At 37.4% G+C, this 12,496-nt stretch overlaps 1 protein-coding gene across 5 annotated transcripts in view; it reads right to left on the bottom strand.

The window, feature by feature from the left end:
• cep192 (centrosomal protein 192) overlaps positions 1 to 12,496 on the bottom strand; it is a 41,186-nt gene that overhangs the window by 24,739 nt on the left and 3,951 nt on the right. For all 5 annotated transcript variants that reach the window (XM_084385103.1, XM_084385105.1, XM_084385102.1 and 2 more), the window contains exons 3-16: positions 10,145 to 10,255; positions 9,656 to 9,795; positions 9,415 to 9,476; positions 6,774 to 6,918; positions 6,572 to 6,684; positions 6,411 to 6,491; positions 6,053 to 6,202; positions 5,794 to 5,947; positions 5,498 to 5,706; positions 4,692 to 4,811; positions 4,221 to 4,620; positions 3,925 to 4,077; positions 638 to 702; positions 291 to 509 (exon numbers count right to left, since the gene is read on the bottom strand). In XM_084385103.1, the coding sequence (XP_084241229.1) occupies positions 291 to 509; positions 638 to 702; positions 3,925 to 4,077; positions 4,221 to 4,620; positions 4,692 to 4,811; positions 5,498 to 5,706; positions 5,794 to 5,947; positions 6,053 to 6,202; positions 6,411 to 6,491; positions 6,572 to 6,684; positions 6,774 to 6,918; positions 9,415 to 9,476; positions 9,656 to 9,795; positions 10,145 to 10,255 (2,122 nt within the window). The remainder of the gene's footprint in view (positions 1 to 290; positions 510 to 637; positions 703 to 3,924; positions 4,078 to 4,220; positions 4,621 to 4,691; positions 4,812 to 5,497; positions 5,707 to 5,793; positions 5,948 to 6,052; positions 6,203 to 6,410; positions 6,492 to 6,571; positions 6,685 to 6,773; positions 6,919 to 9,414; positions 9,477 to 9,655; positions 9,796 to 10,144; positions 10,256 to 12,496) is intronic.

Here is a 12,496-nt window from a genome sequence, read left to right on the forward strand (position 1 = left end):
ATCAACTATTGATGCAATGATTGTTAGAAAAACATCTAGGCAAATTCTAAATGCACAATTGCCTTACACTGCATTAAAGACATACATTAACAAATCCATGCATACCATGGGAAGCCAGCCCAAGATTTTTGCATTGCTGTCTCCATTCAGTGTAATCTACAGAAAGGGTTATGCAATCGTGATCGAGTTGCTAGCACACTTTGCATGGCCTGAGACATTTGCATGGTATACAGTATGTTGTCTTAGACACCTGCCCAAGGAGGTTTTTGGGACAGATATAGAGTTCTTACCCTTTTAATATTGTCCTCGTCACTGCTACCAAGACATCCCAGAGCTTCAGAGCGCCTCTGAAAAAACTCCCCCAGTGAAATGCGCAGATAACTTTGGTTCCCAGCCTCGAGTTCAGAGGAGACCTGGGAGGCCCTCATGAGGATGTTGTTACTTGTTGGGGTTTTCCAAGAGGTGTCTCCCAGAACTTCACTCATATTTACAGCTTGAATCTGCTCTTCCTACCAGAACACAAAAGAAAAACAAATTAGTTGGTTCCTCAATCACACATTCCTCAATGCCTTTGTGTAAAATGGACTTAAGGTTTTTTGAGTTCAGCCAAACTGGAACTAAAGAGAACCATTCATACCTGCATAAACCGGTGCTCCTTTTCAAACTCCTCCTGATCCTCAACTATCTTGTCCATAGCCTGGCCTAAGGGAAGACAACATATGCCGTAAAAATAAATAATTCATTTAAAGGATTAACTAAAAAATGTGTCAATTTACTCATTTTTATGTTGTTCCAAACACGTTTGGCTATCTTTCACAAGTGGAACATTACAGGAGAAATTGAATAACCACCAGGTGGTTAAAATGACTTGCCAGCCCATCACAATAATAAAAAAAAGCATCATATAGATCATTCGGCTTGTGAAATGAATCAACAAGATCTGACTCAAAAGAACAGTTCATTCACAAACCGAGCATTGCTATTTCTCTCATTAAAATGCAAAAGGAAATCAGTGAATAACTTGTCACTTTCCTCATACAAAGCTATAATATGGCTTTGGAAGACTTTTACATTTATGCATTTGGCAAAAAAAAAAAAAAAAAAATTACCCAAAGCAAATTGCATTGCATTCAAGGAATCCATATCATTAGTTCAAAGCATTCCCTGGGAATCAAACCCATAACTTTGGCATTGCTTGTGCCATGCTCTGCTGCTTCAGCTATACAAAAGATTTTAGTCTGCATTCATTTTCATTAAATTGCCTTAATACCTTTTTTGTGTTCTCCACAGAAAAAAGTAAATCTGAGGTTGAGCCAATTGAGGAATAGTAAACCCCAAAATTACATTTTCATTAAATGTGAAATATGTTAACATTCATTTTCTTGGGTTTATCTTCCCCCAAAGTGTAAACATTAAGCCGCCCAGACACCATTAAAACATTAGGTGAATTTGTGATGGTGAAAATGCGAATGTGTGAAAATAGTGACATCATGTGCATGCAAATTACATGTTCAGTCTACAGCAGTGGTTCTCAACCTTTTTTGGGCCAGCGCCCCCTATCCAATATCCAAATCCCTGAACGCTTTCCACCCGTAAACTAATGAGCGCCCAGGTACGAGTGAGAGTTAACAGATGCATACAATTATGGATTATTGGATTATTAATACAATTGAACTATACTCCACAGTGATTCATTAAACAAAAACAAGCTATAAACTGCATTGGCATAGCAATACCAGTGTTTCTCACAGGATTTTTGGTAAATCTGTGGTGAGTGGACCCTCGAACCTTCTAGGGGGGTTTGGGGGCATGCCCCCCCGTAAGAAAATTTTGTGCATTTTAATGTTAAATTCAATAAATCTGGTGCACTTTGAGAGCTCAAAATTAAAAGTGCCAACCCATATTCAGTGTGCAAATTAAACAAAGAAAAAATTCAAACCTCTTTTAGTTGTGTACTACTACATAATAATAGTTATATTATATAATAAAGGATGGTCATTAAAAGCGGTAATGTTTGCACTTAGGTTTTATTACGCATTTAAGAGAGTATTGCAAGAAGCTGCTTACATTAACCTTACTTTCAAAAAAAAAAAAAAAAAATACAATCATGATTTTATGAAAAATTATGTTAGAATTGTAGGCCTCAAATACCTTGTTATAAGCTTGTTTGCATCAATGGTATAATAATTAATACAATTACAATTAATTTGGTTTGTCGTGATTAATTTGTGTTCATAATCAGTAAAAAAAAAATCTTCTAACAAGATTAAAACACATATGAACAATTAAATTATTATTGTATTATTAATTATTTTTATCTTGAAACTACCCAAGCAGCGCTCAGATGTGACGGCGGAATGAATACATTACCAAAATGTGATTGCAGAATATATTTAAATTATCCATCAAATTGTCATTTTCTCCTTACTGTCTTGCCAGTTAACAATGATGATTGAATATAGTAAATTACTTGGTGAACAAGAAAACATTTTGGCATTAGGGATTGGAATTAGTTAATGCCTACAAATGTAAAAGTTTTACCTTATAAGTAGAATATAGTTGAATTAATTTAAAAATTCGTCGCCAGAGTGAATGGGAACATGATTTATTGAAAATATTTGAAAAAGATTTAAGTGTTTCTTAAGTCAATAATTTTTAATGGCTTGTCAACTTTCCATTCCTCCGCTGCGTGATTCTAGGCACCACCGGATTGTTGTCAGCGTGAAACACATTTTTGAGCATGTTAATGCTGATTTGTGTCAGCACTGGATTCTAGTCAGTGCTTGAGCGCTGGTCTATGACTGGAAAAATAATACGAGTCGGTGCAAAAGTAACGATAGGCTACATGTCGCTTTAAACTGGAAGATTTTAGAATGTAAGACATTCTAAACTTTTGAATAAGAAATAATATCAAGTCGTCAAAATACAACTCGTCAAAACTCCGCGAATCACAACAAGTGCGCGCGGTGAGAACACTCACAGCAAACACATACCCGAACTTGACTGCACATCATATTTTTGACATTATTGATACTGCTTTCAATCGTAATGCAATAGAAATGAACACAAAAAACCTGCCTAGTGCCTACCTACAACACTGACGGTGGACTTGCGGTCAGGAGTAGAGTGGCTGCGGACGAATGTTTGTTTGTTTTTTTAGCGCTTCTGAGGTATTCTTTCACGCACACCATAGATGCGCGTGCACACACAATATGATATCACTCTGCGCATATGTTTTACAACATAATTTAACAAAAACATAGTCCTAACACTTTTTAAATAGCCCACTTAAAGTGTTTATTACAACTAAATTACTAAATGCTTAATGAATAAAAGTAAATGAACAAAAATTTGCGTTACATATTTAAACTCGTGAACACCGTTAACACATGAACGCCCCCCTTTCAAAAATCTTGCTTCCAACGCCCCCCGTTGTTCTCTGAACGCCCCCGTTGAGAACCACTAGTCTACAGGCATGTGAGTACTTGACAACCAAAACAACCAGGGCAGATTACAGGACTGTGTTTGTGCTGCTCAAGATACAAAGTTTATTAATGCTTCTCCAGCAAAGTGTAGATTTACTGCACCACTACGAACAGCAGAGACAAAAAGTGTGCCCATAGGATGGGTTTATTATAACAGAGATGCTTGCAATTTGCTCTAGACAAAAGTGTTAGCCTACTCAATTGTTCCCTCATTAGGAATACTTTTAGCTTTGTTGCTATGTGTCATATGTTGTATCTTATTGAAAGTAACCTACTTTTACCCATTGAGACATTCCTTTACATGCACCTGTAAGAGCTCTGTTTGTGATTTGGGGGAGGCGCAATGCATGAAAGGGTCATTTGCAAGGTTGTTTGAAAAATATTTTTGCAATTACATACGTCCCCTTTAAGGATGAGAAAATCACTGCATTTCACTTACTTCCAGCAAGAAAATCTTCAGACTGGAACTGCACAGCAACTTCCTCAGGCATATTGGCCTCCATTTCCTTCTCAAAGGAAGAGTAATAGGCCAAATCAGTGACCCACTTTCCCTCTTCATTCTGATAGACCACGCTATGAGTGGCATTTTCGCCTGAGGAGATATTGAACATTTAATTTCTAGATCATGAATAAAGTTTCTTAAAGTATTCAAAATCACACAATTTATGTAATACTACAAATTTCAGAGAAATTACTGACATAATTACATTAGAAATGGAAGAAAAAGCAAGTTACCTTGCTGTAACTCAAGCTCCACATTATCTGGTTGACGATTCCAAATATCATTATGTTCCTCATGATTCTCATTAAAGCTCTGGGAAAGGTACCTAGCATCCAGAGACTCTTCAGGTTGATTATCTTTACTGCTGGTGCTCTGCTCCTTGTTGAGACCTGGAGAATCTCCACAAGGGCCGTCACGTAGGCCCATGGCACCGAGATCCACAGTGTTGGCCAGGTAGACGCTTTGCTCTGTTTTATTATGCGATTCCTGAAGAAGCTGAGAGAGGTGGAAACTGCTCTGGGTGCCCTGAAGGAAGGGATTGACAGAAGCAGAAATGTCCTGAGGGTTGTGACCAACACCTGCCCTCAAGTAAATGGAGTCCAGATTAACTTCTGCTGGGTTATCCATTGCATCCTGTTAATGAGAAAAGTGTTAAGGGTATCAACAATTTGTACTACAGCAAAAGGAAACAGAAAAAGACTTACAAGAGCCTCCTGTCGGTCCAGGCTCATGCTCCAATTGACTGGGCATCGACTGACAGGTCCAGATGCCACTGCAGCATGACCAGCCTCCCCTGTGCCAACTGGACCAACACGATCACCCATCTGAAAATATCCAAAATAAACAAATACAATCTGTAATTGTGCAATGATTTGTATAATCATGGTAAAATATGCATAAAATAAATAAACCAACCAATAAAATAAAATAAATAAATAAAAAATTCCTGCATTGAAAATTAATCTTTGATCATTTAACAATAGTTTTATTTGATTATTGCTTATTTAAATGTGATGACACCTGTCATTCAGCAGTACTGATACCTGCTGATACCTGGCTGCTTGTTTTAGGTAGGTTAAATTAAAATTACAAACTGCTTCTTTGCATTTATTTTGGATATATTTTCAGTATTGGGCTCGCAGTTCATATGGGTAGGGTACTTAGTACTCTATGTGTGGATGGCTGTATTAGTTTGCCACCACAGAAGACCATTTTTGACCCAGGAAAACCCTGGCAATAGAAAAAAGAAAGAAACGGAAAAAAAAAAAGGAAAAAAAGAGAGAAAAAAACGCATTCTGTATTTTCTTTTAAGCTTTTTAAGGGACATACATGTATGTTTTCAGATCAGAAAGCTATGTTTTGTTAGCTTAGTGTAACTCTTAAAATGGGAAGCTTAGAAAGACGAAGTTCCAAAGTAACTTCCTCAAAACTAAATGGCATTTTCCTGTTGTTTAAAAACATAAAATTTTACATTGATCATTATTAATCGCTTACATGCCACTAACTTTACCTGGTCATGCATAATCATGCCCGATCTGCTTAGCAAAGTCTGAAGCTGATCATCATCTCGGGTCTCTCCGCTTCCGCCCACGATGCCCAGGCCACGCAGCACATCATAGGTGCTCTGAACTGTGGTGGGAGGCAAAGGAACGGTAGATACGCCTCCATCATTTCCTTCCTCATCACTCCCACTACTCCCATCTCCTCCTCCTCCATCACCTGACGCCACAGAGAAACACAGTGAGGAAATTCCTGTGATTTTATTTAATAAACATAGCTTTTTATATTTAATAAAGAGCACTTTACCAGTAATAGGCGAGTTGATGACCTGTCCCTCTGCAGAGCAGCGGTGCTCAATGCCTGTCCTGGTGTCAGTGTTCCTCCCTGCAGTCTGTAACTCATCATCAGAGCTCCCTCCTTCCAACCCTGGTCGAAAATGAGGCCGATGGCTTTCCCCAACCTGATCATACAGAAATATCGCATTACAAAATTATTTTTGTGGTGTTTGGATCTGGTCCAAATAAAAGCCATTGATAATGTGAGCAGAAAGGAGTCTAAGACAAACCGGTTGTCTGGAGGTACTTGGTAGCAGGAATCTTGCTCTGCTCCGGTTCTGTAAAGCCTCTAGCTCGTCCTCTGTATCCTCTTCATCACTTGCAGGACACGAATCCATACCTGTGGCTGCCAGACGTACATCAGGCATGTGAAAATCCCTCTGTGGATTGACACCGCAAGAGCAAACGTTAGCCGAACAGTTTCAGAAGCCAGGGAAATTTAATACATATTGCTAAAAGATTAATAAGACTAAAACATTTTTGGAATATTATTAATATGGATATCAAACATTGGCAACAATACCAGAAGCATGCATCATGAGTAAATGAGGTCAATTTTGATGTAATTTTATGACAATTAGCCCATACTTGGTCATAGTCATCATGGAAATCGTGTCTGATCCTTTCTGGTTTGGTAGAGGTGGGCTGAGATGAACTGGAAGGTAACTCCTACAACAGGAACAGAGTGTTATTAAAAAAAGAAAAAAAGAAAAGGTAAGCTTTTGTAAACAACCAGCAAAAGAACTCACAACAGAGATTTCTTGTCCTTCCACATGACCTCTCTGCATTGCAGGTGGCATCAACTTGTTGAAGTACAGCTCCAATTCATCATCATGGAGTTGGTTCACATCAATATCATCATCTAGAGGACAAACAAAAAGAAGATTTTTGCCTTGTTTATCTTGGTCCTTTAGAGCTCTTTCGAAGATATAACTTGAATTCTTAACCAACCAGTGATATCACTGTCCATGCTGTCCAGAGACATCAGTTTCTCATTAGCCAGGAAGCTGGCGACGCTGCCACAGCACCTTTCACTTCCTGTCCCTTCACTGGCAGAGCCCTCCTCTTCCTCCATCATCACTGGGAGCAATGTGGTCTAAGAAGAACAGAAGAAAGCTTAGCCCAGCCCTACAAAGCCTACTGTATCATATTTGATATGCAAATTACTGTAAATTAACAACATGATTAAAACTTTGTGGAAAAACCTGTTGTGTGAAATCTACTACATGCCTTTTGTCATCTGATTGATTGTTTATCATTTTAGCATAATTGCCTTTTAGTATAATGCTAAAAACTTTCCCCGCCAGGTTGTGGTACATGAGTTTGCCTTATAAAAATCAGTAAAGATTTCACAGCAGAAAGACAAGTATACATTTTATATTGTTAATATATATATTTTAAGAAACACTCACTGAACTGAAGCAATTATGTATCAAATATAAGGCATCAGGCTTTTGAGGAAACGTTTGTTTGTACATATCTCAATCATCATTATATTGCATTGCATTATATGTTTTCGGCACACAATAAAAAAAATAAAAACTATAGAGCTTTGATCATAAAACTAAGCATTTAAATATCATGTCATTCTATATTTCGAATATGTCTTAGTAACAACAGAGTTATATTTATACAGTGTTTTTCCTGCATTGAAAATATCGTTTTGCTGTAATTGTTCCTGTGGGTGTTTGTGTGAGCACTCTGAAGAGCATCAAATGTTTCTATTTACAACCAATTTTTTGCAGCGTTGAGCTTTGTAGCCAATCACAGACATGAGCGCATGAACGCAATGGCCAATCATATTCAACACCACACGATTAAATCTAAAATCTGATACTGTCAAATGATCTGTGCATTAAGTCTTGGAGTGTACATGCAATAATAGTAATTCTGCCACTTTTTCTATGTAATGTTAGCCTGGGTGCCAGCCCGAACCCCGCCCACAATATTTTTTGGTCGGGAAGTTCGGTCTGGACTCGCTCCGTTGAGGAGCTATTATGCCCGAACAAAAATTGTTCGGACCAATCAAATTGTCAGGGCGGGCTTTATACGATGATGGACAGATAAGCAACGGTAACGTCATCATCCACGTCATCAACGAGCGCTTGGGTTGAATTCAAATGACTGCCGCTGAAGAATTGAGATTTCACGAGTTCACGCTTACAAATAAGTCAGATAGAATAAATGCATATTTGGCGTGCTGTCTGAGGAGAGGCTTCGGGCTCGGTATTCGGCCCGAACCCAAAGTACTCCCCCCGTATTCCTGGCTGTGGAAGAACAAGCCAAGAGTGAGTGCAGGGATGCTGAAAACTGTCATGTTAGGTGAGTTGACCGAGTGAATAAATATATGCTTTCCTCTCATGCTGATAGACGGTTGATTGGATTGATTATTTGAATGTGCTCCTCCTGAAATTTGTTTATAAAACATCATGTGTAGATTCCGCCATCGCGTCTGTTATAGAAGATATCGACAGCGCATTCGTTTTAAAAGAGGAACAGAGAACCGCGATCGGAAACATGAATGAAAAACATACGTCACTTACTCCGTTGCTCTGATTGGTTGTAGGTCTATCCAATTGAGTGCAGAGGAATTTTTTTTCCTGGTTCGGTTGAAACACGCCCCATAATCAAAGCTCAATGGAGAAGTATCAGACTCACATTCTGACTAGAATTGAGTATGACGACGTCAGGCTTATGTAATGTGTTAATTTTTTCAGTTTATTACTAACTTTTCAAATCAGTCACTCAGTGACTGATTTACAAATAAATGTAAAGATTTTCAAATATAAAATAGTTCTAAGCACTTTGCTTTATGATCACTTTTGTATTCACATACTCTGTATAGGACGCGGCATTACTGACACATTTTGTTAATGACGAATGTCATTTAGTTACACTCAGGATCTGTTGCGCACCAAATCCTGTTGGGTTGAACAAAAATGCTGTCCTGTCAGTTATCTCTCACAATGTCATGTAATAAGTAAAATCTGACTCTTCGACTGCTCGTTCTGTATGAAGCAGAGCAGACGCTTTCGGTTTATAATTGTAACGTCATTGTCCAACTAAAATAAATGTTTTTTTATTTCTATAAAAAAACAAAATGATAGTGGGGCAGTGCCGTGGTGGCCAAGTAATGCAATCGGTGTACGGCTGAACACCGTGAAACACAGTATCGCAGCAAGCCTAATTGCAAACGGTTTCTGCTCATACAAACTGTTTCTTCAGTACTGTAAGACAAGTATTGACAAAAAAACTAAATAAATGCATTATTTTAGATTTTTTTTTGTGTCAGTACTGGTTTCACAGTTCACATGGGTAGGGTACTTTGTGCATGGATGACTTTTGCAACTTGATGCAGTTGCTGATATTTATATTTCAGTTTGCAAGTTTTTTTTTTTTGTTAGTTTCTTTTTCCCCTACTCGAGTATGAGCTCCATATTCTTCTATACCATATTACATGAGCCATAAAAGCCTGATGTACGAAATACATCACTCAAAAACACATATGCAATTTTAGATTTAGATTTTGCCTAAAATGTTCAATAATCTGTTCTTTTTTATTATAATTTCATATAAAAAAAAAAAAAGGTACCTGAGCTGCCATCGTTTGTTTGTCTCCAAAATGAGAGAATGACAGTGGACCAGTTGAGAGGTCTAATGAAAGAAAAAATATATTTCAAAATACTTTTCTCAGCTTGAACAAGTTACCCAAACTCCACTATTATACAAATAATTTGTCAATCATGCATTATCAAGTAGACATCATCAGGCCTGCCATTAAATTTAAGCCAAGACTTTAACTAAAACTGAAAAGAAAACAGCAGATTACGTACCTGTATTCCGAAGAGGACCAGAACCTGACACAAGAGGTGGAGCCACCCTTCCTGATGAGGTTTTGGAAACAGATTCCGTTTCATCCAAATTAACATTCACCAACAGGTCAGAGAACCGATTCACAGGAATAAAGTCATCTCTATATATATATATAAAAAATAAATAAATAAAAAAAGAGAAGAGAGAGAGAAACTAATTTCTTCAATGTTTCATAACTGGCTGACGGCAGATAGAATATTGATATACAGTTCTACATAATACAACTTGAAAGTGAAACAAAATGAAAGCATTTTAACCGACATAAAAAAAATATATAAAAATATATATATGTATGTTGATAAGGTTGTTTGTAGACATAAAGGGAAACTAGCAGTGCTGTCAATTCTGAAATAGACAGCAATGAACTTGAAACTGGCAAATATTGGCAGACTTTTTGGACTAGAGGAAAGTTCAGTTTATCACAATTCTAACAACTGCTGATCACTTACAAATCTTCTTTGAGGCTGAGAACAAATTTTTCCCTGCCTCCATCCGACCCCTGGGAATGCATGAGTGAAAATTGTCCATCCTCTAAATATGATGCTTGGACATCAGTAACTCTGAAAGGGACAAATGAACTCAATTAACCTTGTTTGTGTTTAATGGCAGTATAATCATTTAAGTTAGCAGCAATATATGTACAGCATGTGACCATAACACTAAATAGTATTTTGCCCCTCCACCCATGGTTGGAAAACTGCATGAAGAAGACCTTTAGGTTTCTGTCACAACATGTTTACAAACATGTCTCAATACATGTAGAATAAGAAATGCTGTAATCGTCTGTCCACAAATGTATTTTGGAAATGATAAAGCGAAACTGGCGCACATTGCATTCCTAAATGCATGTTAAACTCACAGTGCATGCAGAGATTAATTGTTTGCTCGTTTATTTAAATTTTAAAGCCATGTTAGCATCAAGGCTATTTACATGGCAAACAAGGTCAATATCACAATTCATAAAATAAAATACAATTATTAAATAAAACATTTCAACTTTACATAACATAAAATACATCCGGGTGATACATTCTGAAATATTCCATGTAAACATAATCCTGCATAAAAGCGTTTCAGTAGTCCTTATGTTACAGATGTCAAATTAATTGTGGTGCTTGTTTCTAAATAAGTGATAAAAAGCAGTTGCAAATATTTTACAAAATACTCACTTACACTGTAAACCTCAACATTGTGCAATTTCAGGGCAGAACATGGATGATGGGAAACACTTAGCATTAAAAAAACAATCCAAAACAGTATTAAAGGGGACCTATTATGCAAAATTCACTTTTACATGGTGTTTGAACATAAATGTGTGTCAGCAGTGTGTGTTTATCTCATCACCAGAGCTTTTAACAGCAGAATTCAAGAAATAAAAAAAAAACTATTCTTATTAAAGCTACTAAAGTTATTCAATCAAGAGCAGTGAGTGATTTTCTGTTTTTCTTTTGTTGTTTGATTCCTATTAACAGCATATACAGTACCCACTGCTATATATTACATTGCTTTCACTTTAAAACACAGATCTAATACACACATGCAATTCATTTACTTGCGGTTTACGTTCCCAGACATAAAGGACTGCGTTTATGTAAACTGTGTGTTTTTGACAAAACCTTGTGTGCATTTGACAGTTTAAGCGCAATAATACGTCAGAGAACTTAAGTTTAATACTCATGGAAGCGCCGTCAGATATCCAGCTTTCTGCGCGCTTGCTTCTGATGTGTGCGCTAAGAACCATATAGAAGTTAAGACTGATATGGCTTTAAAACACATGCAGATAATAAACTTTCATTATGATGAATAACTGCAATGTCAAGTGAGTGTGACAGTAGCTACGTTTACATGGACACCTTTTGGCTCAATCGGAATGAAATCAATACGATTGATGAATCCGAACACGGTGTTTACATGAACGATAAATAAAGTAATCGGGTTGATGGGCGCGTTTATATGTCACAAGTTTCAAATCAGAATTGATTTTTTGACATGCGCACACTGCACAAATATACAGAGTTTCCTGCTGTTCGTGCATAACTGTTCTCCTCTATTGGTTCTTTATTTGTTTTAAACAGCAGATGTAATATTTATCCGTCTCCGGTCATGGTTTGGAGACAATGAGCATATGAACCGTTTTGCCGTGCTGCTTATATTCATCACGCAGTGAAAATGCCCAAAACCAGTCGTCTGTGGATGAGAATCCGAAATAAGGACTGGTGGGACGTTGTCCTGCTTCACTTCACAGACGCAGTGAAATGAGAATTTAAGAATGACGGGACACTCATTTATATGACACTTTATTCAACAGGAAGAACAGCTCGTTCCGCACGTCATAACGCTATTTAACGTTATTGCACAAGCACAGTCCTTTCAGTTTCGGTTTTCAATCCAATCAAGTGTTTACATGTTCTCTCGATCAGATTATAAAAGGAATAAAACACCCCTTTCAATCCGATCGAGCTCAGTCGGATTGATTAAGGTGTTTACATGAAGGTTTTTTAGTCCGATTGAGCCGTCAATCCGCATATAAGGGTCCATATAAATGCAGCTAGTGATAGAGATAAGCAAAACCAAACAGATGTTTTAGTTTTTGGCAGAGTATCCAATGCACGAGCTGTAAAGGATGCGCCCTCTTCTGAAAAGGGAGCAGCAGCTCATTTGCATTTAAAAGATACATGCACGAAAACGGCATGTTTTCCCTTCCACTTAAAAATAGGCATTTACAACATGGTATAATAAATGATCTGTGGGATATTCTGAGCTGAATCTTCACAAACACATTCTGGGGCACCTGAGATTTA

Source organism: Rutilus rutilus (genome assembly GCF_951802725.1).
Source record: "Rutilus rutilus genome assembly, chromosome: 17".
NCBI lineage: Eukaryota > Metazoa > Chordata > Actinopteri > Cypriniformes > Leuciscidae > Rutilus > Rutilus rutilus.